This window comes from Dermochelys coriacea, chromosome 7 (genome assembly GCF_009764565.3).
Source record: "Dermochelys coriacea isolate rDerCor1 chromosome 7, rDerCor1.pri.v4, whole genome shotgun sequence".
Taxonomy (NCBI): Eukaryota; Metazoa; Chordata; order Testudines; family Dermochelyidae; genus Dermochelys; species Dermochelys coriacea.
Window position 1 is genome coordinate 56542659 of NC_050074.1, and position 27909 is coordinate 56570567.

Here is a 27909-nt window from a genome sequence, read left to right on the forward strand (position 1 = left end):
TAATTCCTCGACCAAGGTCCCATCCCCAGGGCCAAGCATTAGAAGATCATGCCCTCCTCCGGACCTTTATGTTCCCCTCTTCCCAAGTATTTCCTAACAACTAATGGTTCATTTTTTAGCCCATTGTTTAAGAGAATCCTTTGCGACCCATAGCACTGCCCAAGGTTTACATTAATCATGGCTCCTAGGCAAGTTACACACAACCTCAAAAACAAAAAACAAAACAAAACAAAACATACATTTGCAATTTTAATGCAATGAACTCCTAGGATACTGAAACTTAGTTCAATAAGGTTTGTTCAAGATATCACAAGAAATTGCCATACCTGTCACAGATGCATTAGAGGGAAGTCCTTCCAAGCAGTACGCTCTTCCCCTCTGCATCAAGGCTGTCTTGCATGTGTTCAGCTTGGCCTGGTACTGATCTCCAGGCATTGCAGTACATGACACGTACTGCTGGCACTTCAGCTGGTATTATTGGACCAGTTCCCTAATAATTTTACACCAAAATTATATGAGATGTGAGGACTGAACCTTGTAGAACTGCAGAGGTAAAGGGCTCTAGAAGTGTGTTACCCCAAAATAGCTTACCAATTCCCTTAACCTCACCACCCAATGTGTTCTTACATGGGACTCACCCACTGTGATGTGGCTACAAGTGAGAAGAAAACATCTGTAGTTCTACTATAGCGCACTACAAGTGCAAAGGTGACCAGACAAAAAGTGGACACGATGTTGTGTATGCAGTTTACAGGGAACTTTGGACCCAGGCCACGTACCATAGGAAGACTGTTGTCCAGGTCCCCATACATCCATTTCTGGACTGTGGACAGAGGGAGGGGGTCACTGAAGGGGCTCACTGGCTGCCCTGCTCTCACCACCTGGGCAGGTCCCCTGCCCCAGATGGGACTGAGTATGGCCAGCTTAGCCCCAGAGGGAAGGCATAGACAGGTGCCCCCCCCCCCAACACTTCCACCACAGGGAGCTGCTAAGTGATGCAGCCACCATGCCGCCAGGACTGAGCCTGTGCTCAAGGGGAGAGTTGAGGGCAGCAGGAGTGAAGTCAGGCTGGCTGCTCTGAATGGGGAGTACAGGGAGGCTGGAGCAGAGAGGATATAGGGGGGTGGCTGCACTGCAATGGGGAGCAGGGGGCAGTTGGGGTGTCAGGGATAGAAGGGGGAGCAAGGAGAGGTACTGAGACTTGGCAGTGGGGGTGGCTGGGAAGGTAGGTCCTGGTGGCTCATGACTCACCATGGATCACTACTCCTGGCCCCAGCCTGACCACCCCAGTTCCTACGTGCTCCCCAGGAGCTGCTTCAGCCCCTGCTCTTGCCTCTGCCCCCAGCAGCCACAGAGCCCCACTCTGCCTAAGTCACCACCCAGCCTTTGCCGCCCCCGCCCTGGGAACAGATTAAGTTGCGAACAGCATGTTTGTGACATGCCCAGTATATCGAAAATTGCTGCTTTACGGGGAATGTTGCCATCACCAACACCCTGGCAGCACTTCCTGTACTGCAGCAAAAAAGCAACGCAACAAACCCACAGTACGCAAGACTTTGGTCAGTCCCTTGAGTTAATGCAGGCATAAGAACTTCATTCCCCTGCATGTGTGTTCAGATAGCAGGTGAAGCACACAGACAACTTCTTTACATGGGTATTTACCTCAGGATTTTTTCCCCCCATTATGTTCTTTGCACACAGATTTTGCTCCACTGTGGCACACAGGAAGCCAGATTTAGCTAGCAGAGAGACATCACTGCTGCATAAAAGGTTAGCTAGAACCAGCATCTGACCAGATCTGTTGACATAACCTACATTAGTTAGACTGTAAACCCCTGGGGGGGCAGAGGCTGCCTTTTTGTTCTTTGTACAGTACCTAGCACCATAGGCTCCAGGAACACGAATAGGGTTCCCTGTACTACAGGAAGATAAATAGTACAGGGGCTCCACACTCCACTCACTAGCTTCTTGTCCGCTCTCATTACACCTGTTCATATTTCCTCACAAAGCACACTCCTACACATCCTTGTGTTCTTGATAAAGGCAAGTGTTTATCCTCTGTTCACCTATTTTTCTTAGCTCCCAGCTGCATGGACCATCCCTTCTCACATTGCCCAATGCCACCTTCAGGTAAGAACACTGCTATTAGAGGCTGACTAACTACTATCTAATCCAGATAAATGCAGTTAGACCTATTGACCACACCTTAGACATCGTGGTGCACCTTGTCCCAGCTAAATAGCTTCCCCCTCCTTTTCCCACCTCCATTCCAAGTGTCAAAACCCATCAGTGAAATGCACACAACCTACAAACACAGGCTTCTTTATTGTAGGAGACACTTGTGTGCTCACACATCATCAACCCCCCCAAACTTAAAACTCTTTAAAATGTTGACAGTTCAGTCATTCATGTGGCAGGTGAGGAGGACAGATGAGGTTATTTGACAGGTCACAGCTGGGACTCTGCTCCAAAAGCCTGTCCAGGAAGGCAGAGGGTATTCTCTTCCCAACCTCCAACTCTACATAATAGCCCTGGTTTCCTGAGCATGTGCATCACTGCATGGAAAGAAGCCAGTGATGAGGCTTATTTTGCAAGCATGAAGGCATGGTACTGAAATGCTCCTTCCAACAAGTTGCAGTCGGTTAATGTGCACGGGGGTAGCTTGTTAGTCACCTCCAACCCTCAATTATCTGGCACTGCTTCTCACACCGACCTGGACTCCTGTAACAGCAGGGCCCTTCACTGGGGGCAGAGCTATCCTTAAGATCTGTGGGGCTCCATCCTGCTGGGAGGGAAAGGGAGGATGGAAATAAAGCCCTGGGTTACCTGCCCCTCTGGCTCTCAACCGTGCTGGAGATCAGGCTACGTTGCAATAGAGAGCAGGGCTCCAGGCAGCAACTTGCCTGTCTTGTACTTGAAGCCAAGACTAGCTTCTGCTTGCTGTCTCTATTTTGGCACTGGATCTTTCAGACACCAAAGCACGGAGTGCAACAGGCATTTTACCTCTGCAAAGGGACTCCACAGACAGGAAAAGGGCAACTGATCCAGCTAAGGGGAGAAGTTTAAGGCAAATCATGTTACATTCATCTCAACCTCCCACCAGCTGCATTGCACATGGCTAGGACAAAGCATGTGTTGGTGAGTTGGATTCCTATAGAGGACCTGGGGCAATCATTGCTGTCAGAACATCCCAAATAAAACAGAGTTAAGGGAGCGGAGAGCTAGGTGAGGAAGGGGTTGGGGGCCAAGGCTTTGTCTGTTCTCTCTCTTTAAACCTTTCCATTGGGCTAAAGGATTCTCCAAACCCCAAAGCGTCCAAGCAGCCAGGAGTGTCTCCACTTCTCCCATAGCCTGTGCCTTCCCTATGAAAGAACAGCACATCTGAAATTCCCCCAGAGTTGCAGGGCTTTGAGCTTCTGACATCAGTGCCAAAGCTGCAGGACGGAGAGGGAAAGCCTACCAACCTGAACCCTGAGCTTCCCATGCTGGTGGCAACATGCCCTGGGCTGAAAGGCACTTTGCTTCTCTAGCTTCCCTGCCTAATGGTTGCTTCTCTAGCTTCCCTGCCTAATGGCAGCAGCAGGGCCTGCCCTGGGTGAAGAGAAGGTTGCTGCAGGAGGAGTCCTTAAAGAGAGAGGGAAGTAGAAGAAACTGCCCCTCTGGAGCTGTGCTTTGTACAGTTGGAGGTGCACAGCGAGGGAGCTGTAACCGCAGGTCACTCAGGCCTAGCCACAAACAAGCTACAGTACTTTAAATTTCACAGGTCTCAACAGTTAAACTGGCTGGAAAAGAAAGAAACAGATTCATGGAAAATATAAATTTTCTTTGCTTTACAAGGTGGACGGGAACCTGAACTCCAGGGCACCACCAACCTTTTAAAATAAAACTGTACAAAATTAGGACACCTGCATTGGCTCTGGTGTCGCCAGCTCTAAGACGACTCTTACCAGGTGCGATGCCAGAATTAGTCAGAAATAATGTGGGAGCATCCAGGCACTCTCCCATATCCTATGGCAAGAGAGCAGGGAGGATTAAGTTCCAGGCAGAACTGGGGTCTACCACGTCTATTCTGTTCACATGCCCATCCAGCTGGCTTTAGGGGACGGGTGGGGTATGGACTCCCAAGCCAACTGCAGTTCAGTCACTTTCAAACTTGATGGAATTGACCTGGGTAGAAATAGCACCTCCGCAGTAACTGCCTCTTTTCTTCTTTGTCTTCTCATGGCGGAAGGATTTGCCTTTGGTGAATTTCAGTACGTTGTGGGCCTTTTCTCCCCAGTCGCCTGCAGCTCCTTTCTGTGAGATAAGGAAGAGGAGGGCCAGGTCAGCACTCAACAGCCAACATGGCAAACACTAGGCCTTGCTTTGTATACTGCCCAGTAATGACTTCCAAGGGCTAAAGGAGTTTTCACCCAGCTCCTCTGTTGGAGGGGCTGGGAGCTCCCCTCAGCAAGTGCCCATGTACCTCCCAGCTGAGCCTCCTGGTGGGAGAGGCTCAGATTGGAGAGCTCCCCACATGCACCATGAAAACCGTTTCCCAGATGACCTGTGTTCTAGGGGCAAAACGTGCCAGTTTGTCACTCTGGCTGGACTTGTCCCTACCTTTGCATCAAATGAGTTGTTAGCTACACGGGAATCCACCTCGATCTCTTCCTCTCTTACTCTTCGGAAAGGAACAGCTGGCTGTTAGAGAAAAACATAGGTCACCCTAAGTCAATACCTGCACATGGCCTTCTCTTGGCTGGCCCACACAGCAATGCAGGACACTAAACTGGGGTAAATCCTATTTGCTCCCTGGTCCAGTTTTCCAGGCCACATGAACTTGTGATCCTCCCCTTCAACAGTAAGGGCAGTACAGAGGAGCTCCAGAGGTAGTCTATACAGTAATCTTCAGCCAGAAAAATGCTGGGGCCACAATGTGCATCTTCTCTGGGCTCCACATAAGGGGCACTTAGGCTGGCTGAGGAGGGGGAGACTATCTCCTGCAGCCTCGACCACCAGGGAAAGCAGTGCAGATTGCTGGGACTGAGAGACAAGAAAAAGCCCCACTCCGATTCAGCACATTTTCCCGTCACTCACCTGCTTCACCTTGGGAAATGAGTGTGGCGTTCTGGTCTTGGTCTTAATCTTCTTGCTGTCCGGCGTCCCCAATTCCTGGTCATCTTCGCTCTTCCGCTTCTTCTTATTCGAGCCTGCTAAAACAATAGTAGTTAGACTTCAATGGGACCACCCTCCACCTGGGGAAGGGGAGAAGCATCTCTCTCCACTGGGAGACAAGTCAGACTGAGGTATGCTGGGAACGCGAGCATGTGCACTCTGGAGTAGGGTGGTACAGGAACAATAACAGACACTCCATTAATGACCAGTCTAGAGCAGCAGCACTAGATAAGGAACTCCTGGGCAGCCATCCTCTAGTTCAAAGGTGAGGAAACTTTTTGGTCCAAGGGTCACATCTGGGGATGGAAATTGTATGTGGGCCATGAAGGCTCACAAAATTGGGTGTTGGGTTGCGCAAGGGGGTGAGAGCTCTGGGGTGGGGCTGGGAATGAGGGGTTGGGATGCAAGATATTGCTCCGGAGGGTGGGAGGAGAATCAGGGCTGGGGCAGGGGGATTGGGGTGCAGGATCCGGGCAGCGCTTACCTCAAGCAGCTCCCAGATGTAGCAGCTTATGTCCCTCCCCCTGGCTCCTACATGGAGTCACGGCCAGGGGGCCCTGCATACAGCCCTGTCGGCAGGCACCTCCCTGCAGCTCCCATTGGCCACGGTTCCCAGCCAATGGGAGCTGCGGGGGCACAATCTGGGGTGCGGGCAGTGTGCAGAGCCTCCTGGCTGCCCCTACATGTAGGAACTGGAGGGGGGACATGTTGCTGCTTCCAGGAGCTGCGTGGAGCAGGGCAAGCCTCCAACCCTGCTCCCTGGCAGGATCTTGAGCACCAGATTAAAATGTCTGGAGGGCCAAATGCGGCCCCCAGGCCGTAGTTTGCCCACCCCTGCTCTAGTGTGTGGAGGTGGCTGCTAGTTACATGCAGAGTTTTGTTAAGGAAACCGCTTCTGGAAGACGACTCCACATATACTCTGCCCTGCAACACCCATTGCCTGACAGATGCCCTTCCTGGCTGGCACAGATTACCTCCATTTGCTTTTCCCTTCTCATCGCAAGAGCTCTCAGAGCTACTCTCACTGCCACCAACTGGCTTGGGCTCTGGCTTCTTCGTGGCTGGTGATTTAGCTGCTGGTGTGGATGAAGTCTTTGGTTTCTCTTTCACCAAGCTGGAGTTCTTCTGTCCCCCTTTCCCTGGCTTTAACCCGGCGACTGGAGTCCCTGCCATTCTGGGCTTCTTGTCATCATCACTGGAACTGTCAGAGGAGCTGCTGCTACTGGTAGTGGCAGCTGCTTTCTTCACTGCACAAACTTTACTGCCCCCTGATGATTTGCTAGCTGGTTTCACTGCTGGTTTGCTCTGCTCCTCCTCACTGCTTGAGCTGTCAGAATCTGAGCTGCTGGCTTTGGGGCCCAGGGTGCAGGGTTTGGACTCTGGCTTAGCTGTCTTGCTGGCTGGCTTAGCTGGAGGAACTTTCTTCTCTTCCTCAGAGCTGCTATCTGAGTCAGAGCTGCTCTGGGCTTTCTTTGCCACAGCAGGAGGCTTCTTGGCTGCAGATGGAGCTGGTTTGACTGCAGGCTTTGCAGGGGTCTCATCCTCAGAGCTGTCAGAATCTGGGAGGGAAGTTTCCAATACAAGAAGATTCCAGTGAGAATAGTCAAGTACTGAACAGACTTGTTCAGCTAGACCAAACTAGACAAGCAGGAGCAGTAACTGGAGTCCCTTCCACACTAGGACCTAAGCAAAACCTGCTTGGTTTGGGACTCGGTGAAAGGTGCAGAATAACAGCCTTAGAGATTTATGGGCTCTGCTTAAAGCAGGTGTAGCATGGGCAGCTGCCATCTCCTCCCCCCACAAGCACATCTCAACTCTGACCCTCAGAATTGGCTCTTCTAAGTCAACAAGGAGCTCAGTCTCCATGTTCCAAGTGATGCTTTACCTCTGCTGAGACTGCTACACGGGGGACCAGCAGTTGTGTCAGACAACTGCCCAATAGGAACTGGACTGAACCACAGATACTGCCAAAGAACAACTTTTGGGCCCTAGCAACAGGGGTGAAGAGCCCTGGGAACTTGCCGCTAGCACAGAATCAAACAGCACTAACAATCAGAGCTGAAAAGTTGGGGCCATTCCTGTTCCCCTGCTCAGAAGGGTGGTTTACAGTTTCAAGGCAGCACACTGCACTAGCTGCTCTTAAACGGTGCTGCAGCTCTTTAGTGTGGTTTACAAGCGCTATCATGGACAGTGGCTATTGGGGAAATGGGTTTGGGATGGGACTGTCCGCCTCCTTCCCCTGTATTCTTCTCATTGGAGAATAAAGTTCATCCCCCAAGTGGCTTTTCCTCCAATAAACAAATGTGCCAAACAGGTCCCCAGTACCCTGTATTTCAGCTATGCGGCAGAGATGTAGGAGTTTGAGTGATGAAACATTAATGGGTACCTGTTTCCCCACACTTCATGCCCAAAAGAACTGGCACTTTGCATGGGGTTGGTTCTGCATGCTTAGGAATTGGTCAGCAAATATCAGGTCAATTTGATTAGACAGTGTCCCTGTATTCTTGGTACCACAACTGGGAACGCAGACTGGGTGGGGGTAGGCACGGCACTCACACCTGCTCAGTAGTGGTGGTGGCGAGATCACCACCCCTTCCTGTCCTGATACCTGAGCTGTCTGAGGAGGAGCTGGAGCCTTTCTTTGCTTGTCCTGACTTGGCAGGACCCTTCGCCGGTTTGGCAGGACCCTTTGCTGCAAGCGATTTGGCAGTAAGCTTGGTCACTGCCTTCTCTTCCTCAGAGCTGGAATCTAGACAAGAGAAGCACATCCGCAAATGTCAGAGTTTTTCAGGGGCATACAACCCAAGTGAGTCCACCAGGGACCCCAGTCAGTGGTCATTTTAGGCAAAGCTGTGGCTTGAGCCTCACACTTTAGGGAGGCACCATTGCCACTGGATTTTTGGAACTCACCAGACTATGATCATCAAGTGAGGTGAGGCAAGGCGAGGCCAGGAGCAGAGTCAGAGAAGGGGCAGGGTGGGCAGAGAAGTCTGATAAACACTCTCTGAATGGCCAGTGGAGAGCCCTACAGCATGTAGCCCTGCCTATGTTCCTGCCCCTGTCCCAGGGAATGGAGGCAACAGGAGCTGGAGGACCTAGGGCTGGGAATGTGCCCTCAAGATCTCCATGTTGTTTCTTTGCTGGGAGAATGAGGAACAGCAGTAGGAGCTAGGCCTAACCCTTCATAACAGTGTGTGTAGTGAGAGGGCGCGGTGTAGAAACTAGGGGATTGAAGAGGGAGTGTTAGCCTCACTAAAGAAAAAGCAAAGAGGGAGAAGAGAGCCAGGAAAGAAATGGAGAGAAAAGGAAAGTGTGTAGTGGAGATGAAAGAACAGAATGAAACAGAGAAGGAAATCAATGACAAAAAAGAAAAGAGGAACAGACTGGAGTGATTTGGGAAAGAAGGAAAGAACACCATTTGACTTTTTTATTCTATACTCCAGACTGTTTTAGCAGTGGTCCAAATGGAATTGAAGATTTGTTTAAAAAAGTTCCCCTTTCTCCCCACCTTGGACCTGGCACAAGGGGGATATTTTTCACATAGGGAATTTACACCCGATGCCAGCCATGACTCTTATGGAGGATCTGAAGAGCTCAGAAATGCATCCAAAAAAAAAAAAAAAAAAAAAAAAACTCCTAATCCTACCATAGGTACTTGTTAGGGAATACCCTTCACAACCCTGCTATCTGCAGACTAGTCACTATTCTTATCTCTGCCACTCACTCATGCTTCCCACCACATCGATACAGGAGGCTTCAGTTTCAAGAGGCATCCCTTTACCTTGCCATGGATACTGCAGGGAGCTCAAGCTCACTCTAAGGGCCCTGCTAAAGAGGAGGTTGGGTCCCTGCTGAGTGACACCGGGGGCTGAAAGTGGACATGTGCAGAGTCACTGCATCAAAAGGTCAAATCCCTGCTCCCTCACTCACCGGAATCACTGTCTGAACTGGATCCACCTTTCTTGATAGTCACAACGGTGGCTGTTGGGGTAGGTTTTTTTTTAGCCAGATTTGTTTTGGCTGCAAGAGAAACAATTACAATGAATCTCACACTCACACAGCACTTTTCAACCAGGGATCTCCAAGAGCTTTACAAAGGAGGGCAGGTTATTAGCCTCTTGGACAGAAGAGGCAGGCAGCATTGCAAAGAACTCAGGACTCCAGATTCTCAGCCCCTGGGATTTCTAACCACCTGGAGTAGGCAGATGTCAGGGCTCCTTGTCCCTTCACACGGCACAAGTCATGGGCTGTGAATGCAGCATTGCGCATGAGCGCATGCTCGCCTACTCAAAATACGCAGAGGGTCAGATAAAGAAGGGATTTTCATTCACATAATACATTAACCCAACGCAAGGCCTCTTCAAGAATGGGCCAGATTCATCCCTGGCATAACTCCACTGAAGTATATGGAAATCCAGTAGGGTTTATTTGACCTCTTGTGACCAATTTAGAGATGGGACCAAGCACAGTCTGGAACTCAGGCTCAGCTCCTGGGGCCTGTTTTGGGACAGATACTAGCTGCTTTGAGACCTTTAAAAAAGCAAAAATAGCAGCATAATCCACAATTGTCAGGTAATTTCAGAAGCCACTATGTGGCCAGGAACTGACTGCACCCCACACAGGCACTTCCTGAACAGTCTAACATGACCCCTTCCTAGCCTCCCTCTCCCCACAATCCACCTGTTCCCTTCTTGGGCGCCTGCTCCATTTCATCACTGCTGTCCGAGCTGCTGTCTGAGGAGTCACTGCTCTCGGCTTTTTTCCCAGGAGCCTTTGCAACAATGGGCTTTGCTTTCCCCTTTCCTGGCTCTGTGACCTGGGGGGGTGGCACCGCACTGTATGGACCTACAAAGAGACAGGATCAGCAGGGACACCAACGCAGACCCACCAGCCCTGCACTCTGGCAAATACGGCACACGTCATGCTGGACTTCCCTGTTTTAGCTAAGCGACGATCTAAAACAAGCCAGTTAAGCTACTTGCTCCTAATCACTTGCACAGTTGTGATCAACAAGGGCTTTATACTCAGTATGGTGGGAGGGGACATCCCCACAGTATTGCTACTCCTGACTCCTCCAGCAGCACAACTCCCCTTTGCTGGGGTCTCACCATAGCACTCCTCCCTTATAGGGCTTGGCTATACTTACATTTCATAGCGCTCTAACTTGCTGGTTCAAGGGTGTGAAAAATGACCCCCCTGAGCGCAGCAAGTCTGAGTGCTTTAAAGCGCTAGTGTAAACAGGCTCTGAGTGCTGGGAGCCATGCTCCCAGTGCTCGGAGCTAATCCTCTAGTGGAGGTGGAGTACCAGGAGCGCTGGGAGAGCTCTCTCCCAGTACTCGGACGCGACCACACTCGCACTTCAAAGCACTGCCGTGGGAGCGGTCCCGCAACAGCGCTTTGAAGTTTCCAGTGTAGCCGTGCCCTTAGATTTGGATGGCCTAATTCACAGTTTCTCAAATGCAGGCACCATGGCCACATGTGGCCACCAGGGCGTTTCCCTGCAGCCACAGCAGTTTCCTGGGCAGTGGAAGGGAGGGAAAAGCATCAGCCCCTCCCCTTCCTCCCTGTTGCTCCTTCATGTGCCAGCTCTCTGGAGATACAGGTGGAACACACACCACTTAAGGAGCAAGGCGAGGCAAGGAAGCCAGCGGGGTATGTGTGAGGAGGCAAGCAGCGGGGGCGAAGGGGGTGTGTGAAAGGAAGCAAGTGGCGAGGGGAGGCCTGGTGGGGGAGTAAGGAGGCTAGCGGCAAGCCAGCAGCAGGGTGAGGAGGTGGGTAGGGGGCTCTGGCTGAGAGTGGGGACTGAGCGGTGAGCCACTCAGCGAGCGGGGGTTCTCATGGTGGGCAGGGGGATGTCTGTGGCAGGGGAGTGGAGGCGTGCGGCTGGGGGGGGCCAGGAAGAGGACGGAAGGAAGGAATATGAGGAGGAGAGCAGTGGGTGGGGGACTGAGGAGGGATGCAGGAGGTGAGCAGCAGGTACATGGGTAGCAGGTGGAGCCTCCTTTTGGGGAGGCTAGCCCCTGTCCGCCCCTAGCAGCCGGAGTCCTGATACCCCCGCCTCTCTTGTGGCTGCAGCTACAAGCCTCCCACCCTGGCCGGAGGAGCCCCAGGCTGATCAGTGCTCTGAGCAGCCACAGCCATGCCTCCCCTCCCCAGACCCAAGCTGCCCAGATACACTTTTCATTATTTGGACTTCTGAAGTAAATTTTAAAAGGCTCCGACATAATAGAATTACTGTACAGATAACCACTTTTACCAAAAAAGCAACAGAAACATAATGAAAAAGACAAGAATGTGCAGAACACCTTATTTGCGTTTCTATTCTGTTAGGTCCAGTAAAGGGTAGAGTTAACCATGCATTATTTTTATTACTGAGCCTGCAAAAAAACAAAACAAAAACAAACCAGCCACCCCAAAACCTTACATAAATCAATTACAATGATTTGGATGTATATATGTGCATATTACTTGTTGGGTGCCACACTCCGAAACCTCCAAAAAGTTTGTTGCGGGACTTCCACTGCTGCTCTTGTTCATTTACTACTCTGCGCCTCAACTATGCCCCCAGGTAAAGAAACCCATCTATGTTTCACACTTGCTTCTCTCAGTTTATTGGAGTCATAGGAACTGTTATACTAGATCAGGGCACGGGGTCCACCTAATTCATTACCCAGCCTAATACTGGCCAGCACCATATGCTTCAGAGTAAGATGCACGAAGGCCTGTAAAAGCACAATTATGGACTGATCTACCCACAGGGAATTTTCTTCCCAACTCCAGTCAGGCTGGGAATCATGCATGAGAATAGCCTCTAATAGCTCTCTGAAGAGCAGGATGCTCAGAGACAATGACCACATAAGGGATGCAACCAGCATAGTTTTCACCTCAAGAAAAGGCCTGGGTTTGAGGTTTAAGCCATGGGACATAGCTAGAACAAAGACCTTGCAGTTCCATGCTTGCTGCCATCACCACCACTCAGCCTTCTGGGCCACACCAAGCAGAGATGGGCAGCTAAACTTCTCTAGGGCCAGTAGTAGCGGAAAGCCTCCTCTCCTCAGTACCAGCAATGGTTTTTGGTACTCACCGGGCTTCAGCTTTGGTTTTGAGGCTGGCTTTTCATCCTCTGAGCTGTCAGAAGATTCCTCGCTGCTGGAGCTCTCTTTGGCAGGGGCTCTGGCTTTACCTGAGGACACCTGGGTGGTTGCAGGTTTGGGCATTGGTGTTTTCTTGGGAACAGCCTTATTGCAAAGAAGACAGATAAATACCTTTCCTCATCAAGGAAGCTGAGCTTTGAGAGACAGGTGCGGCCCAGAAACCACCCCTACTCCGTGTTGGAGAGTCCCCTCTTCCCCTCTCTGCTCTATTCACTGGATATCAGATTTCCAGGATAGAGCCAGGAACTAGGGAAATTTCTCAAATGCCAGGAAGCACATTACAGGGTTTATCATCAGAGCATGAGAATTTCTTACCTCTCATTAAATTCCTACATGGGATACTCTCTGGCTGAGAAGAGGTGAGAAAGAACATTAGTAGCTCAAGAGCGGGAGAGATGGAGCACCACCACTTACTGTCAAGGGAGCTGAGACATTAGCTTGGAGAAGTAAGAGCTCTCTGGGAAAGGTTTCTAAGCACTCCCACCGCTGGGGTCCAGCTCTCTTTCAGGGAAGTTGCTCTAACACTCCCCTGCAGAAGCAGTGCAGGAACATGTAAGGCTGGTAGAGTAGCACATCTGGCAACAGGAAAGCAAGCCATACAGAGGGCGCAACATGCAGAAGCTATAAAGGGATTCCTGGCTCAGGAAAGAGGAATGGATCACTCAGCAGCAGAGAAGACTGTTGGTGGGGTTCCTAAGACACAAAGCCTCACTAAGATGTCACAGAAAGCTACAATGATTGCATGGGCACGCACTCAGCTGCTGTGCAGTTTTGGGTTACTTTACACAACCCTTAGATCAAGGACAGAGACACTCTTAGATTTCTCTCACACCAATGGAGTCATCCATGATCGTGTCACTGTTTACCTTTGCTGATACAGCCTTTTCCGTGTCAGAATCCTCACTACTGCTACTGCTGCTGCTGCTGCTGCTTTCTGCCTTGCCATTGGCCGCTTTGCAGGCAGCTTTACTTCCTGCTGGAGATAGGGCAAAGAAAGGGATGAGAAAACATGAGGGGTAGGGAATTGTAATCCTATTCAATGCAAAAAAATGTCCTGGACAGCATCAGCTCCCCTAACTGCACAAGGCAAGAATCTCCAGCCCTCTCCTGGGAACCCACTCGTTCTCCTCCTGTTTATCAGGGCAGCTCTAAACAGTCTCTCTGCAGACTGCTTTTCTCATTATAGATGAAATGGAAATCTCAGACTCACTCCTTTAAAGAGGTTTAGAGGCATTGTTATAAATTAGCAACACCTTTTTCTAACATAATTTGAACCTGCTGGTTTCAGAAATGGGTTACTCAACTGAATTTTGACATTTAGACCGGCACACTTGATCGCCACCAAAATTCATCAGAAATGTTTGCTATACCAACACCATATGTATGAACTTGTGAGCAAAAAAAAATCAGTTTGGCATAATTCCTTTTCAGTTGACCAAGTACAGAAATGAGTAGACATGCATTATACTTTTAACACCTATTGCTCCCTAATATTCAATTTTGTAGAGTATTTAGTCATCACTGTATCATATTAAAAATAAGTTGTGTGCAGTCTAGTTGTAGATGCGTTGGTTCCAGGGTATGAGAGACAAGGAGGACGAGGTAATCTTGGTCTAATAAAAGATATTACCTCACCCATCTTGTCTAATATTAGAAATAAGTTAATCGCAACAGAAGTTATTCTTCCTGCAACATGAAATAACGCTCATTTTCTTGCATGCTTAGTACTTGTTGCTCTGAAGTTAGAATAGAGTTAACAGAGATGATGGTGTGTATAAATTTTTTTTTTTTTTTTATAAACAAATAAAGAGAGCAACACTAGTTAGAGGAGATGGTGGTTTATGGCACTTGTGTTGGTTACAGTTGAAGGAATGCTCCATGCCAGTTTCCTACAATCTCTGCATTATTTGCCAAGAATCAAGTAAAGAAGACGTGCATGAAGCAGGTGAACAAGAATTGCACAGAATAAGGGAGGCAACAGCCATTACAAAGAAAAAAAAGATAGAAAACAGAGAGGCCACTAACAGAATTGAGTGCATCTTTCATTCAGAACAGAGTATCAGTCATGTGACAGAGAAATTGCTATGCCATTACACTGACAAAGGCAAAATCGAGAGGTTATAGAAAACAAGAACATCTGCAACTGATATGATCACATGTGGCAAACTGCAGTGATCCCAATAAATACAAGACAGTCCCGTGCTGTGAAACTCACGGACTGGAGATGCTGTATGCTTTGTCAAGAAGCGCAGTCTAAACAGAGACTCATTTCTGTTACTACACTCAAGATGAGTGAACAGATAATGAAGACAGCTGTATTTGACCACAGATGAGTGTTTGTTTAGCTGAAGTAAGTGACCTCATAGCTCCTGAAGGCAAGTACTACCTGACTTGTTAAATCCCATTTATAAAAAGTCTGATGAAAAAGAGTGAGGGCATCAAAATTACTGACACAGCAATGCTTTGGCTTCAAAATGAGCTTCAGCATGCAGCCAATCAAGACCATGGGTTGGCAATATTACTGCAAGATTGCAGTGAAAACTGGCACGGAAATTCCACACTCCTACATCTTGTGTAGATCATCATACACTGGAAAACTCCAAGCTCCTATTGCGGATTTATTTCATTTTATTGCCTGATCAATCGGCTGCTGAGAAACTCTTAGTTCCAATCAAGTATAAACATGTACCCATCTCACAAATGATGGATTCTTGCCAAGATGATGAGATGGCAACCCCCAAGATGACATATTTCTGTCACAGGTACATGTTGCACTGAATATTCAGGGAGATGCTTTGTCACACGCTGGCCACAAAGACTTCAGTGTCAGCAAGGATGATGCAGCTGCTTGCATTCTAGATAGCCTGTACAACATTAACATCTGTGCTTAGTTTGTGTGAATTAAAGTGTTTATTTCTAAGGTTTTTACATGAAAATATTTTCACTTGTTTTAAAAACAGGTGTTTTGAGATTGTGTGTTGTATTTGTACACTTTTCTTTTAAGGTGCGAATGCTCAAGTTATAAGAACCATGTAAGCAAGCTTTTTCATGGTTGTATACTGTATTAAAATACATCCAGTACCTCTTGTAAATAAACTGAAATTCAATAGTTTTATAAAAAGGTTGTGCATATTTAATCACTTATTACATCCTACAACTCAGTAAGATCCTAAACTAAAAGTAAATAAAGATCACTTAAGTGATTTCCACATGTTACTTTGTTCTCTTTATAGAGGCCTTTATACACAACATACAGCTTGGGAACAACCATATTTGGATTCTGCTCAACCTAATTATCTTAAAAAGACTCCCTGCCAACTTTTAACAAAAAATGCCTCTTATTAACTTTTCTGACAACCTGACTAGTCTATTACCAGTTGGGGGAAGTTATTGTGACACCACTGATTTCAAGTCCCGTAACTATAGGCTGAGGGTTAAGTTTAACTTAAATTAGTGCTGGCTCAAATAGTGGAAAGCATTAGCAAGAAGCACATGGCCCATGCAATTACTCAGGGATTGGTGACAACCATTGGATCTAGTTAGGCCCTGAGATTTAACTATCCATTTAGGATCAAATTCAATTAACTTGTGATCAGATTTATATCAGGATTTCCAGAAATTAAAGCCTAATATATGCTACCAGTGCAGCCCCAGGTCCCCATCACCAGTGATCCTAGCCAAACAGCAAGTTGGACTGGATCACCCAAGTGGCCTTGCTAGGATGGTATCTTCTCTACCGGGGCATTTGGTCACCTAGACCCCAGGTTCTTCCCCGGGGTTTCCTGTTCACACACATCTGCTCACAGTGCAGTGCAGCCAGGTACCTGATTTAGCTGCTGTTTTAGCTACCACTGGCTTCAGCGGCTGTTTCTTTGGTCTTTCATCCTCTGAGCTGCTGGAGTCCGAGCTGGAGGAGCTCTTAGCCTTCTTCTGGGGCTGGGTTTTGGTGGCAGCTGGCTTGGCCTGGGCTTTGGTTACCTTCTAATGAGAGCGAAAAAAATAATTAGAGACTATTCTAGTCAACAAGGCCTAAAGGGACTGAGGAGAGAGAGACAGGACAACAGTCCAGCTGGCACACCCATTCTATACAGATTATCTGTACAGACTGCCAGTCAAATGTTAGACAACTTTGAGTTGGGGGTTCTTATTCTGGAGAGCTGATGCTCTATTTTAGGCACATAACCCCAAATGTACAGGAAATTCCCTAAGCTTTGACAGCAGGAGACACTTCTCCCTGCACCCTGACACTTCCAAGCTGGAATGATATCTCTCCCACTTAACAGGAAAGGGAGCAGAAGTACCCAACAGAGACCTGAGGGTGAGGAGAGCAAAAAGTCGGGGTGCCCAAACAGGGCACTAAGCCCTCAGACTAGTGACTATCCCAGAAGGAAGAAGAACACCAGAAAGGGATGGCTCCAAGTTGGGGTCTGAAAATCCCAACACATGGATGATTATCCTAGATGGCCCATTGGATTTCACCCAGGGTCTCTTCCATGCACATGAATTTTCAGAACCCAACCCACAGCCATGAAACAGGGACAGATTTGGGGTTGGTAGCTGCCTGGTGGTCCCCTTTCCTATGAGAAAGCACTAGTCTGAGGGCTCAACAGTGCTGGCTGGGCACCTTGGCCCTTGTCCTCAACCTTAATAGGGTACTGGTACCTCAGCTCCATGTCTTGTTCATGAACACAGCTCCAGATATTAATTCTCAGCTTGGTGGCACCAGCACACAGGGAAAAGGGAGGAAATACTACTACTCTTCCCCCACACTAGTTACATGCTACTATTTCATTTACAGATGGTGATCAGGGATAACACCCCTTTGTCCCGAGCATTTTATACATTGGTTACTCTGGTGGCAGTGTAAACAAATGCAGACTTCCCCTCAGGTTAGAAGGAGCAGGCCACAGCAGCCTGTCTCAGTCTCATGGGAGAGAAGCAGATTCCAATACTAGATGGAAAATGCATCCCAGAGATCTGCCTCTGCCGTCATTAGAACTAGTCCAAAAGGCAGACTGCACGTTACAGGACTAACTTATTCGTAAAGCTCTAGTTGCATGCCGAGTGCTTTAGAGAGAGAGCTGAGAACACATGTCCTCTACCTCAAAGAGTTTAGTGTGTAAGTAAAATTGTCCTGAGTCTGGATTAATGCCTGATAAATAGAACAAGTGATCCAGGACCCATGCTCTGCCCAAGAGTAGTTCGAGTCCCCCACACAGTGTTGGTCACATTTAATACTCTCCATTACTGTGGAACGTGCTTTGGAAAGGACAGAAAGGAAAAGCTGACCTGTGCCGGTTTCTTTTCTTCCTCCTCAGAGTCCGAATCATCACTGGAGTCCTCGCTGCTGCTCTCTGCTTTTTTGGCAGGAGCCGCTGCCTTTGCTATCACCTTCGGCACAGGCGCTGACTTAGCTGTTGTGTTGGGAAGAGCAGACACCGATGACAAATTTATTCCCAGCCTCCCATGTATAGTGCAAGAAAAGAGAAATGTATCAACCTGTAGCTGTCATGTCCTGTTCAGAGGCTCAGGCGTATACCTCAGCTTCCCACAGAGTGCAGCAGAAGCCTTCATAATGACTAGCCAAGGCACAGAAACCGCTCCTTTCTTGCCATGCACAAGCTGTGCCACTGAAAAGGACATACTCCCTGCACTGAGTGCTTGTTAAAAGATCCAGGTATTTTATCATATCATTTAAAACCAAAAGAGCTGCTTTTTGATGATGGGTTTCCAAAGAAAACTGTGTCACTGCATTGCTGGACCCTATGGAGCTGCCTGGCCCATTGACTTAACCTGCTGTAGCCAAATCCACTCCTTCCTGACCAGTTCTTTCTTCCTTTGCTGGATCCTGCGTGTAAATGGTCTAGCTAGAGATCATGTTCCTAACATTCTTTAGAAGATCAAGAGCAAAGCCTTGTTCAAATTCAGGATTGGGAAGGGCCAAATTAAGTTTCAACTCAGTTTCCTGTTGCCTCATTCCTTCCTCCCCGACTCCTATGAGTTTGCTGTCTGCTCCTCATCTCCTGTGAATCTGTTCATGGCAGCAACCAATGTGAGCATCCTGTGAGCTGGACAATATATGGGCGCAACACTAGCCAAAGCTGAAAAGAGAAGCACTCTACACGTTACAAGTGAGGGGCCTAATCCAGGGGGGCACTGGAGGGGACACAGGACCTCGAGAGAGGGGGAAGTCTCACATCCTTGGCAGAATACGCATCAGACACCAGTGTTTTCAATTTTCCTATTGACCCCCAGCTGTCCTTCATCCACCAGGAGATCATGAAGCAGATCAATACAAAGAGAAGTCTGATTAATGGAGGCTAAAGCAGGAACTTTCACTAAGCACTTCCTGACCGGCAGCTCTGTGGCCCAATCCTCCTCTTTTGAGAGTTTTTTCCTATTTTCTGACCATTTAAACCCTCCCGAGGGCCCTCACTGCAGTCACTAAGGCCATGTCTACATTTACAAGCTTACAGAGACACAGCTGTACCGAGACAACTAAGATTGCTTGTGTAGCCACATTATGCTGATGAGAGAGAGCTCTCCCATTGACATAATTAAACTGGTTCAACGAGCAGTGGTACCTATGTTGGTGGGAGAGCATCTCCTGCCAACATAATGCTGTGCACATAAGCGTTCATGCTTGCGAACCATATGTTGCTCAGAGGTATGTTTTTTCACACCCCTGAGCAACATAAGGTTTGCCGACATAAGTGCTAGTGTAGACATGGCCTAAATCCAGCTCAGCCCTAGCATAAGCAGGCAGATTTCTCTTCACTTCAATTAACCTGCAACAACTTAAGCCAGAGCTGAATTGGACCCGCTATATAGCAGCAGAACAAGACAGCATACTTTAAGCACTAGGGGAGTTCCCTATGAGGGAAGCACACCTAGGAGCACTGGCAAGGGACGGAGAAGACTGATAGGAAATAGCTTGTCAAAACACAATGAGGTTCAGGATAGCGAAGAACTGGTACTTCAGCACCAGCAAGCTGGATAACAAAACTTAAAATAAAAAAAGTTCTTAATTATGATTTTAATTTAAATCAGAGTTTACTTATAGAACACGAGTTCTTCACTTTCTTCCCATTTTATGATCCTATTTCTGAAGCTGACATTTTGTATTTATTCCTTTAGTTAGTTTCCTAATTGTTGTTAATATTTCAGATTTTACACTAGGAGCATAAGCCTGTAAAGTGAAAAGTGCAAATGTTGGTGGATGGCACAGATCCTACCAGAACCGAGACCCAAACTCCAACTGCAAAGCACCAGCTCAGAATCCAGCCTAAGAACTTTTCCCAAGTTAATTTGTGTGTCACTTGCCCAACCCAAAGGTTTTCTGCTAAGAAGTTTCACAGTGGATGTTCATCTATGCTGAAAAAGACAAGCCCAGGGCCTCATTAATATCTGTGAGAACACCAACTCAAAACTGATATGCAACTTTAATAAGCAAATGTGCAAACCACACCACCATCCCACACATTAAACTTCCCCAAGTGAAATCCTGTGCTATTCACCGCTATCAGGGTTTGAAATCAACAGGACTTGTGTTCCCGTGTCCTTTAGGTGCCTAAATATGAGCACAGGAGTCTAAATAAGCTATTTTTGAAAATTCTGGACTGTGGATAAGTTCAAAGTAACTTGTTAGTATACTGGAAATCTAAACTTTTCATCAACAATAAAGCAATTCTGTTTTAAAGTGACAGACTTCAGAACACTAAGGGTTACAGTTTTAATCTGTAATGCTGCAAATATTCATGCATGTTTAACTTTGAGCAGCAGTTCTCAAACTGTTTGTCCTGACCCCAAAGTGGATCATGACCCCGTTTTAATGGGGTCCCCAGGGCTGGCTCAGACTTGCCAAGGTTAGGGGCCAAAGCCCCACTGTCTGGGGCCGAAACCTGAGGTCTTCTGTCCTGGGCAGTGGGGCTGATATTACAGGCCCCCGTGCCTGGGGCTGAAGCCCTTGGGCTTTGGCCCCTCATTCAGGGTGGCAGGGATCAGGTGGGCACTCAACAGGCTTCGGTCCCCCCCCCTCCCCTCCGCGTCATTTAGTAATTTTTTTTGTCAGAAGGGGGTCGTGGTGCAATGAAGTTTGAGAACCTCTGGCTTAAGAGCATAAATAGTCCTGGTTAAGTGAATGGGACACTTCATGTGGGGAAAGGTAGTACCGGCCTAAGTGTTTGCAAGATCAAAGTTTTTATTTTCAGCATTTTGTGTTTTGCCTACAGCAGTTCATATAAAATACCTTTTTAAAAAGGCATTTAAAAGCATTTATAATTTAGTTCAGTGGTTCTCAACCAGGGGTCCGGGTCCCCCTAGGGGACTGCGAGCAGGTTTCGGGGGGCCGCCAAGCAGGGCCAACATTAGACTTGCTGAGGCCTAGGGTAGAAAGCCAAAACCCCAGTGCATGGGGAGGAAGCCTGGGACCCTGAGACTGCCACCCGGGGCTGAAGCCTGAGCAATGTAGCTTCGTGGGGGGCCCCTGTGGCATGGGATCCCAGGCAACTGCCTTGTTTGCTACCCCCTAATGCCGGCCCTGGCTTTTCTATGCAGAAAACTAGTTATTGTGGGCCGTGGAGTATTTATAGCATGTTGGAGGGGCCTCAAAGAAAAAGGTTGAGAAGTCCTGATTTAGTTCATTATACATTTTTGACTAAAATTGCAATAGCACAAATTTCCCCATTAGTTTTACAAAGTCTCAACCTGATTTATACAAATTTTCAAAAATCAAGTGATTTAAATCATGATTTAGATCGCTCTACCATGACCAAGCACCAGGAAGAACCTAAATACTACAGTGATGAGTGCTAGAGAAAGCTCCAAAATAGGTAATCAGTTCTGGTATCCAGCAGCTCACAGGACAACAACAGTCAAAGCACTCATCCAGCCTCAGCCAATGTGCAGATACAATATGGCTCCAGCTGCTACAAAGCCAGATTTATACTCATAGCAAGCTTAGTACTTTACTTATAATCAAACTGGAAAAAAAAACATTATGAAGGATGAGTAAAGTGAAAAGTGCAAGTGATTGTGGATAGGTACAGATCTTACCAGAACCGAGATAATGCAGTTCGTGACTGCTGTTCAAAACCCTCAACACAAGCTGCAAAGCTCTGAATCCAGCCTCAGAACTTTTCCCAAGTTAATCATGCCCACTTGCTCAGCCCAAAGGCCTTTTGAAAACCCCACCTGGCTTCTTGGTTGTGGTTTTTTCATCTTCTTCACTGGAGCTCTCATCACTGCTCGAGGAAGATTCTTTCTTGGACTTCTTTGCAGGGGGTCCATTGGGAACAGCCTTCCGTTTCTTAGCATCAGGGGACCTGGAAAGGAGAAAGACTTAGTTCTACACAGTTCTCCCAGCTCCAGAGCTTCCTAGCATTTCACCTGTTCTACTACAAGCAAAGCAGCTTATCCCTAGAGAACACTGGACCCTCCCACATTCCTGTCCATTACTTGTATTACAATAGCACCTGAAGGCCCCAATCAGAACTGGGGCCTCCCTGTGCTGGGCACTGTACAGCAGAAGAGACAGTCCTGATGAGCTTACTGTCTGAATAGAAAAGACAGACAAGGGAGGAGGAAGGGATACTACAAATAAAACAAACAACTTGACAATTTGTCAATGTCATGTTAGTTCCGTGGTTTTTATTTTTTTATATCTTGGTGGGCAGTGTGTTCAGTGGTACTCAGGTGTTTGCAGGTACAGGAAAGGACTGTTTTCATTCCCACTGCATGCAACAATCTACAAAGTGGCTTGAGCCACTCAGTGAGGATTCAAGACCTGGTCTGTCTGCAGTAATAAGAGTTCTCTTTATACAACAGATAGCTCTAAAAGAACTAAATTATGATAAGATGCTAATTAAGAGGTCCTCCAGTTAAAGTAACCAGACAAAGATTTTACATCAGTATGTTAAAGGATTTTATTAACTTATATGGCTTATTACAGATTGTTGTCGTCAAGTCTATTATTTTACAGTAGTACCTTTAATGCTCATTAAAGATGCAATTGAAGACGCTGATGATGATTACACCAAAAGCTAAGAAATTGAAGGCATAGGTTATACTTCACATTTTTGAGTGTATAAATGCAATCACTGAATTATGCATACTTTTACTGAGTCTTCATTTCCTTATTTTCTGATAATTACCTTAATTTTAAGTTTTATTTGTGCAATTAATTTTCAACTTTGCTTTTCAGTTCCTCTTTTGAAGGCACTAGCTAGACTAGATAATAAAAATAGGGGATTCTTACAACGGAGAAGTACATAATGCTAGAACTGCCAGGTTCAAGCCATTTGCATACCAGTCTCCTCTACATGAGGGTGAACCAGCCAACTAAATAGATTTATTCAACACAAAATAAGGGATCTCTTTGTTCCCTGAATCTGGAAATACGTGTCTTGGGTTTTAAAAACACATGAGGGAGCCGGGTAGAGAAAAACAACAGGACCTCTGAGAAAATGAGAAAAGCAGAATGCTTATCTCCTCAGGAGTTTCATCTCAGTATTTCCTCTCCATGCACTGAGAGGTAGGAGATTCAAGTGCTGCCTGACCTCGTTTCTCCAAGCATCTTTGAGGTATGAATAGTTTGTTTTAAACAAGAGACTCATTCTGGGGTTCATGTGAGAGACCAGACAGGGGTTCCTAAGCTCACAAAACATAGCCCTCTGAAGCACTGGCAGTTGCCTTGAGCATAACCACCACCCTGTGAATTCCTTCCTGAACACACCCTTGGGATCATGGCCTTGCAGACCTTTCCAGCTCGCAGCAACACGTTTCTGCTTCAGATTGCCCTTGGTTCCCCCATGCTTCTTTCTAGCTCTTTCATCAGTTGTTCAGCCCCTAATAACCTCAACGTACGCTTACTGAATAAATTCTTGTCTGAGACAGCAGTGAGCTCTGGTGTAGAATAAACAGACTCAGGGGCAGAGAGCAGTGCAGCACTATGGTGTGAGGATTTGGGGTCATAGCGTAATTACCAGACTTGGACTCTAGACCAACCAACCCGACTTATGTAGTACTTTTACAGCAATCATAGCTGGGTGTGGATCAGCAGGTTGCAGGCACGTGCCTCAGCTATGCCGTGAGACTGAAGATATAGGGTCTAACTACCTAAGAAGTTCACCAATAGCTTCTTAATGGCCACAGCTGGATTAGTTTGCAGCATGGCTCATTTTACAATTCCCAAAAACAAAAACAGTTTTGTGGGGTTCATGCATATCTACTAGATAGTAAAACCTAATAAAGAAAGAGGGGAAAACATTATAATACCTTATTTTTACTGTTTCTCTAATCCTTTTAAGGCTTCCTGGACTATTTGGCTTATTTTCCGCACTCCCTAGCCTCTTATCCTGAGATCAGCTGCCCTTTCAATAGCTGTTTGGTTGCCCAGCAGCCAACTTTAATGCACATTACTTTACGAAAAATGAGGATATGTCTTCATTGCACAGTTAACATGGATTCTTACCTGGGTGCGAACCTTACCACCTCTACCTACACAGAAAAACCTGTGACCCAGATTTGGAGTTCTTTAAGCCCAAGGTTGCTTATCCAGCTGGGGGTAACTGCCCAGTGAAGTCATACCCTAAGTATGAAATACTAAACACCTCACATTTTAGCTTTTCATTTGAAATAGAGTTAAAAATGGATGAAAGGGCCATAAGCTGCTGCTGAAATGGCAGCCTGGAACTTTGTAGGCAGAAAGCAGATTAGAAGTGCGCTGCAAATATTTTAAAAATATTATGATGGAACTTATTGTTTACATCTTCACCGCAGAAATACCAGAAGCTTGGTTCCCCTGGGTTTTGCTGGAGCACCTTTGGGAAGTCTCAGAGATTCTACTGGGAGCTCTGTCAGTTTGCAATAGAAAGTAATCAAAAGAAACATCCCAGATATGGACAGGCTAAGTCCATCTCAACAGATTTTCCAGGAACTTACTTCAGCCAGTAGTTGAAGACATCCAAGAGAGAAGCAGCATTAGGATCCTGGTCTGTCTGTAAACCAGAAACATACAGAAATATTAGCACTGACAAACCACATAGACTTCTCTAAGGAGTGCCTCCTATACTGTCAGTGGAATGGAAAACTCTGCCCCATAGGCAACTGCTTCTGCATTGATGTATAACAGGTGGAGAGGTCTGGCAGACTTCAAAAGTGGAGCATGTTGCTCATAAAACACCTTCATAAACGTTAGAGGCTAAAGTTAAGAAGCCTCTGTACTATCTTAAAAATGAGACAACTTGAGTAATTTAGGACAAAAGATTCCACCGCCTATAGATTTATTAAAATCTAAGGTCAAGATTCTGCAGATATTTCAGCTACATCTGCACTAGGAGCTCTTTAACCGATATACCATCCCAGCAAAGTGCTCCTAGAGTGGACACAGCTTATACTGACAAAGCTTGTGCTTTGTACAAACATAGTAAATCCACCCCCCAGAAGCAAAACAAGCTACATCTGTAAGAGTGCAGCTTTGCTAGAATAGCTGCGTCTACAGCAGCAACTTCTGCAGACACAGCTGTCAATCAGGGACTACTCCTCTTCAGACCCTGACCAAACCAACAAAGCTGTGCTGGCAGAAGTTTGTAGTGTAGACGTAGCCTTATTCTTAACTTTGCACACTGAGTAGTTTCATTAATGTTAATGTGACAACTCAGTATGTACAGTTAAACATATGCTAAACCTTTGCAATAATGTAGTCTAATGGGAGGGGGAAATATCTACTTAACATATAGATTAAATAATAAAAAATATTCCAGAAGAGTTATCACTATTGGTATCAAAATATGAAGAGACAGGAAAAAAGTGGGGAGAGAGCAGGGAGATCTGCAGAAAGCTTGGGGGGGGGAGTCCTCCCAATTTTGCAATGACTTTCCACCACTTTTGTTGGAATTTCAGTGAGGTTCTATGCATTATACAGAGACTCTGTCCCTCTCCTGGCAGCTGCATATTGCATTGGAGAGAAAGGTAAATGTGAAAGTACAGCATATGGATGGAGGCAACTTGCTCCAGGACTCCCAATTCATGACGACATGACATCAGTTGTTTGACTCCTCAAACGCTCCAGTTGAATACACAACCCCCTCCTCCCCCCAGGGAACAGCCCCCCCAATCACAGAACCCCTCTTTCCCAGTCCTTCCTTGTACAGGTACCCCCAATGCAACCTCCCCTCCCCACCAGGACCCCAGGCCTTTAGGGTCACCTCCCAGTACAGCCCCCACCCTCAAGGCCTCCCTCCCATACTGCTCCCCAAGGTCCCCCCAGGAGAGCTCCCCCGCAGGGTCCCCTCCTCAGTACAGCCCCCCCCCTCCCTCACAACCCCACCAAGCTCCCCCCGGCACAGCTCCCCACCAGGGTCACCCCACTTCAGCCCCCCCAGTACAGCCCCCCGTCTCCTCCCCCAGGCTCTCCCCAGAGCCAGCCCCCGGGTCCCCACACTTCAGGGCCCCCCTCACCACTCCGGCCGCCCTGCCGAAGGCCCGCGCCGCCCCCTCGAAGTGGTTGTCGCGCAGGAAGGCGAAGACGAGCGGGAACAGGTCGCTCGGCACCACGCGCGGCTCAGCCATGCTTCCACGCCGTCAGCCGGTCGCCCGTACCACGTGTGCCGGCCGGGGGGGGGACGTACTGCGTCGTGGGGTCATAGGTCAAACGGGGCCTCGGAGGGGGGGATGGGGATGTATGTATCCGCCATCTTGTTATAGGCAGGAGCACGGCCCCCTCCCTCGCCGAGAGCTCCTAAGCGCCATCTGGCGGGCCAGCGGCTGCAGTGCAGCCAGCCGCGCAAGGCACGCAGAGGCGGTCTCCTATGCGAGAGCAGGAAGTGACCATGGGTGGGGGCTGAGAGTGATGGAAGAGCAGGGAGGTGAAGAGCAATGTCCCTTCCTCCTCCAGCCTCTGCTAGGGCCTGGCTTTGGGCTACCTCACATCTGAGCACGCTGCAGCTCACCCGGCCCACCCCAGGAACATGCCAGCTGGGAAGGGGGAGCCAAGGGTTTGGAGCAGCGGGGTGGCTGCACTGGGGCCTTTTGGAAGCCTCCATTGTCACCGACAACATGCCTGAAGTTTTGGCCACGTGTCTGAATTGTTGGGGTTCATCCGGGTCTCGACAAGACTAAGATCAGGGGACCTGAGTTCTGGTCCCAGTTCTGCCATTGGCGTCCTGCGACCTATACAGCTCGGGGATATTTGGCAACATCCCACCAGCTATGTGTGTCCAAGAGATTCTTGGATCGAAAGCAGTAGAAAAAGTTCAGTGGGCTGCTCTGCAGAGGATTCTTTTGGTGCGGAGGTTAATTAAACGATTTTGAAGCATTCCAGACTTAACTGCTGAATGAACTAACTGTAAGCTTACCCCACCAAAAACTATGTCAAAAGAACATTAAGGTTGCAAAGTTAAGCACCCAAATTTAGGCATTGCCAGAATTAAGGTTGTCTGTGCAACTTTAATTTGGCCCTCTTGTCCATACACTAATTTGGGGTGCCCAATCTGAGACAACTAGGAGTTGATTGTTCAGAGTACTTTTCTATAAGGTAGCCGTTATCGGTCTTAATCATGAGATTATCCTTTCTTTTCCTACAGTCCCATCCCTTATTCATTACACAAGTTCCAGTTCTGCAAAGCAAGTCTCCTTCATTACACAGTCCTGATTCATTTCCAGATTAGGTCCATCTTGTACACTGAATGAGGCAAGGGTCCTATGGAAAAATAGTATGTGATAGGCTATAATTAAAAATGATCACAACTCATAAACACAAGGGGGCTGAAATAAGATTGCACAGGCACACTTATTTTTTGGATTTTCTTAACTTCTGGGTGCTTGATGTTGTAACCTTAATGTTCTTTTAACACAGTTCATGTTTGTGATTTCCTAGATTTAAAAAATAAAAAACAAACGGAGTCCAAATTTTCCCCACACCCAGGCTTATCTTCTTATCCAGCCAGTCCCAGCCTCCCCACCTTCCCCAGCTCCTCCTCCAACCTCCGTGTTTCTCTCCAGCCAACTGGCTCACAGTCCCCACCACTTTCCCTCATCAGTTTCTGTTGTTGGATCATATTAAAGAAGTTCTGTATTAAAATCACAAATGAGCTTGATTCCCCATAGTTTAAATTCCAGGGTATTACTGATGAAGAGGTCTCTTGGTTTTTGGTACTGTTTCTCTCCCTCTGTGTGTGAAACTTGCAAGCTGCTAATTGTGTTAGTACATTCTAAGACAGAGTCTGTTCTCAAAGCAATTCTTTGTAACAACAACTACTCACACAGAGAGAGACTCAAAGCAATACTCTGTAACAACAGAAACAGCACCCAGAGACTCCCCACCATTTTGTTGTATTCATCTCGCTTTGTTAACAATTGTGATTAAAATAGAGATAGAAGATGTATGTGGATGGATGCTTGGTGTGGATAATAACTGAATGATCAGGGAGGTGCCAGCCTAAGAATCCAGTGTCCATCGGCTGAAGAAGGCGTCAAGTGGAAATAACCAGAGGGCAGACTGGAATCCACCCAACAGCCTCTAGAATGGGAGAACCAAAGAACAAGATAACATCTGGCAGCACGGAGCTGTCAGGAACGTGCCATCTGCTGATTGATTCAG

At 47.4% G+C, this 27909-nt stretch overlaps 1 protein-coding gene across 19 annotated transcripts; it reads right to left on the bottom strand.

Moving 5' to 3' along the window:
- Positions 1-2306: 2306 nt before the first annotated feature.
- Positions 2307-26084, bottom strand: NOLC1 (nucleolar and coiled-body phosphoprotein 1). Of its 19 annotated transcripts, XM_043518698.1 has the most exons (15): positions 25770-25992; positions 24252-24307; positions 21504-21634; positions 21471-21473; positions 17601-17725; positions 16136-16292; positions 13178-13287; positions 12242-12395; positions 9839-10002; positions 9088-9181; positions 7766-7906; positions 6132-6716; positions 5080-5195; positions 4603-4683; positions 2307-4296 (listed from the first exon to the last, which is right to left on the bottom strand). In XM_043518698.1, the coding sequence occupies exons 1-15, from the start codon at positions 25878-25880 to the stop codon at positions 4138-4140; spliced, it is 2187 nt and encodes a 728-aa protein (XP_043374633.1). In that variant the 5' UTR covers positions 25881-25992; the 3' UTR covers positions 2307-4137. The 19 variants fall into 19 exon arrangements, with proteins under 19 accessions (XP_043374633.1, XP_038266804.1, XP_038266805.1 ...); XM_038410876.2 differs by lacking the exon at positions 21471-21473 and having other exon boundaries at positions 5080-5192; positions 9088-9177; positions 9838-10002; positions 25770-26084; XM_038410877.2 differs by lacking the exon at positions 21471-21473 and having other exon boundaries at positions 9088-9177; positions 9838-10002; positions 13178-13284; positions 25770-25993.
- Between the last annotated feature and the right edge of the window lie 1825 nt (positions 26085-27909).